Genomic DNA, 3,870 nt, shown 5'->3' on the forward strand with positions numbered 1-3,870 from the left:
TGTCTGATAATTTTTCCTCAGTTTATTCTCCTAAACATCTCTAGAGTTCAATCCATGAGTTTTTGGTCTCTTACCACTATTGTATTTTTAGAGTATATATTTTAAAATCTTATTTAGCTTAAAACAGTGTCCTCTAAATTTTCTTCCTATCTCTAAACTTCTAAAATGACATCCCCAGTATATTTGACAGATATCTCTATAAAATCTAATCTCATAGATGCTTAAATTTAAAAAAAAGGAAACCTTTTATGAGACCAGAAAAATCATGTTAGGTGTGAGATACTTGAAGTTTTTATCTCACTTATAATTTTAAACTAATTTTTAGATCTGTAGACCACCAGATTAAGTCCAAGCACATTTCAGTGCACATAAACATTTTGGAGCCTGACTGTTTTCACTACTAAAACTAATAAAACTGTGACAGTACAATGTACCTACTCCTCCATATTAGGCAAAAAAGAGAAACACCCAAAAGAAAAATAATCACATCTTTCATTAATTAAAAGCTCTTAACACTTGGTCATAAATTAAAACATATTTGGGGGATTCTTTGAAATTCCAAACTGTCAGAAGGAATTTATTATGTTCAAAATTTGTTCTACTAAAATCCTAGTCTTCTCCTAATCCTAGGCAGGTTGCTGAAGAATAAATATAAATTGTTTAACCCAGTAATCAAGGGAAATGACATCATCCTAATAATGAAAACCCAATCATTTTATATGCTGTTTGATACTAAAGCTCTTTAAGATTTTTTATGAATTAGTCTATTAAACCTTTAATTGCAAATAAACAAAAATGTTAATCATATCAAACAAAAATGTTAACAAATGTTTCAATATTCCTTGCCTTTGTTGTATATTTCTCAGTTTACCACCGGCACTTTTTTGAATGAACACATTTGCTCTCTGATTAAAATACACTTACTCATTCTAATTTTCATTCTGGAGCTACTGCTTTCAGTTTAATCTTTCTTAGATGAAACACATCCTTTACTAGTTAAGTTACTTGGAAATATTTTAGTTTCAAAAGAATAAGCACAAAAGCCTTTGATAAAATTAATTCATTTGATCAATTCTCCACAATATCAGACTATTTGACTTATAAGTACCTACCTATCTTTAAACCAAATCAGTGAGTTTCTTTTTTAGGCTTTGTTATAACAATGAAAGTAAATAATTCATATATTTCCTATATAATTTTCAAGTAGGCTTATTTATATAAAATAAATACTTTCCTACAGTAAGTATTTAAAATGTCTAGAATCTAAACTAGGAGCAAGAATTTGTTTTACTTGGAAGGGGAAAATTACTGAAAAATTTAGATTGCCCTGTAATAAACATGAGCAACTCCATACAAAACCAGAAGTTTAAACACACCAACCTGTCAGAACAAAGCAAAGCAGAAAAATCACATCCACCTTAAAACTCAAGCTTATAAAACACCATATAACATAAATATGTAAAGAATTCAGTTACTGAAAGTGGATACATCTAGAGTCATGAAAATTTCTATTCATTGTTTTCATGGGCCCTTGTACAAGGTAATTCTTAATGCAAAATTGTATTCAAATAGCCAGACCCATTTTCTGGCCACTTTTCCCCATCAGTCCACTAATAGCTTGATTTGGTTTCATTGCACTTTAAGTTTTCCTTTCATTATGGGGTTCCCTGGAAAGTAACGCTGATTTCCCAGAATGAGCCCTAAAGGGCTTTCTCTGGATCTTGCTGGTCAAATTTCCCATCTTACACCATATATAAAACTGTTGGCTGGTTGGCTATACTTTTTTTCCCCTTGCCCACTGTAGGTTTCTTTTCCTCTAACCATGGTAAGCCATTTTTCTGAGGGCTTCATGCATGTTCTAATAGGCTGCTGACTATTCTGTTTTGTCTACAAGGTCAAAATTAGCCACAGTTTTCTCAATGGCCTGGGTTACTACTTTTAGACTCTGTGGCTATACAGACCAGATAAAACTTGGGCGATGACCCCGGGAGTATAGAAGGAGATATTCAATGACAGAATGGCTTTTCTAGCTAGAATGTCGAATATTAGAAAAGCCTCCATGAGCATCAAAATAAAAACAAACCAAATCAGAAACACCTTGAACTTGAAAAGACAATTCCCTGGTATCCACAAACCATTCTTCTCCAGGTTGCTTCAACAGATTTAACCTAGGCTCCTCAAGAGTCATGCTGCCCATGCTTGGACCAAACTGGGCTTCCTTGAAAGAATTAAAAAAACAAACAAACAACAACAACAAAAAACTGTTCTAAGAAGGGCGTCCAACACCCAACTAGCTCTTACAGGGAATTTACACTCCCTTAGCTGTTGTTTGTCCTTACTTAGTCAGTGTCTCGCTCCTCTCTGACTAAAATGTGTACCTTGGGGTCCTGCAACATCTCTACTCTGGTGAGAGGCAAGGGGCCAGTGGCATCATGAACCTAAGGAGGGGTACGTACACCACATCTGTCTCTGTTTTCCCCAACCCGGACAGAACACCACCTGGAGTATGGAACCAGACCAGACTCTCATGTTGGATGCTAAGCTGACAGATTTATTTAAATATTGTAAGATATTTATTTGAAAGAGTAGATTAACTAAACATGAACAAAGGCAAAAGCTTTATTCTTTGTTTTCATCAAGATTTTCCTTTCTTATTTCTTGAAAGAAATCAAAATCTTTTTTAGTACATTCTTGAAAGCTTGTTTAACTTGCTGGTTCTTCAAACTGTAAATAAAGGGATTTAACAAAGGGGCAACTGAGGTGTAGATAACAGCTACCCCTTTCGATAAGGCCACCCTTTCTCTTGCTGATGGCTTCATGTAAATGAAAATGCAGCTGCCATAAGTAAGGGCAACCACAATCATGTGAGAAGAACAAGTGGAAAATGCTTTCGTTCTTTTCTGAGCAGAGGGAATTTTTAGAATGGTTTTGATTATATATGTATAGGAAAGGCCCACTAACAGCAATGTCACCACAAGCGTTATAACTGCTGAAACAAAAGAGATTAACTCCAGGTAGTGAGTGTCAGTGCAAGAAATCTGCAGGACAGGAGAAGTGTCGCACATGAAATGGTCAATTACTTTGGAAGCACAAAATTCCAGGTTCAATCCCATGACCAGTGGTGGGAAGGTAATCAGAAAACCAGCTGCCCATGAACTGAGTACCAGATAATAACATACTCTGCTGCTCATAATAGTGGGGTAATGTAAGGGTTTGCAGATGGCCACATACCGATCATAGGACATGGCAGCCAGAAGGTAAAATTCAGTGACTCCTAATAAAAGGAAAAAGAATAATTGAGCTGCACAACTATTGTAGGAAATTATTTTGTTTTTAGTCACAATGGTTGTCAGGAATCTAGGAATACAGGCTGTTGTCAATGACATTTCCAAGAAGGAGAAATTTCGGAGGAAGAAATACATTGGAGTCTTGAGGCAGGGATCCAGCAGAGTAAGGAGAATGATAATTAAATTTCCCATCAGGCTCAAAATGTAGTTGAAAAAGAGAAACAAGAAAATCAAAGTTTGCAACAGTGGATCATCAGTCAGTCCAAGAAGAATGAACTCAATTTCCCCTGATTGGTTCTTCATTTTTCTTCATCCTACCAAATCTAGAAACAATAAAAGGAGATGGCTCAAGTAAGAGGTTCATTTAAAATCTCATTCATACAAAACCATATTAAGAAAGTATCTCTATGCAAATATTTTGGCAAATCAACTTACTAGAGGTCATCAAAATAAACATGCCCTAATTATCAACTGTCTTTGTATGAATGCTGAAAGATACTTCCCTCGACAGAACTTGAATAAGTCTTACTTATTGTTCTACCAGGTTATCTTAGTTTAAGCATGAGGTTGGTTTTAGTAATTA

General features: G+C 35.1%; 1 protein-coding gene across 1 annotated transcript; it reads right to left on the reverse strand.

Annotated features, from left to right (window-relative positions):
* Positions 1–2,651: 2,651 nt before the first annotated feature.
* Positions 2,652–3,602, reverse strand: LOC101651855 (olfactory receptor 6C6-like). The gene has a single exon (XM_004716929.2). It carries the CDS (start codon positions 3,588–3,590, stop codon positions 2,652–2,654), a length of 939 nt encoding a protein of 312 aa, XP_004716986.1. The 5' UTR covers positions 3,591–3,602.
* Positions 3,603–3,870: the final 268 nt, after the last annotated feature.

This window comes from Echinops telfairi, unplaced genomic scaffold (assembly GCF_000313985.2).
Source record: "Echinops telfairi isolate 266 unplaced genomic scaffold, ASM31398v2 ScPeMD7_7404;HRSCAF=8442, whole genome shotgun sequence".
NCBI classification, from domain to species: Eukaryota; Metazoa; Chordata; class Mammalia; order Afrosoricida; family Tenrecidae; genus Echinops; species Echinops telfairi.

What these genes read in the sequence shown, in the direction of transcription:
- LOC101651855 (XM_004716929.2), bottom strand. Translation starts at nt 3,590, where the DNA reads ATGAAGAACCAATCAGGGGAAATTGAGTTCATTCTTCTTGGACTGACT.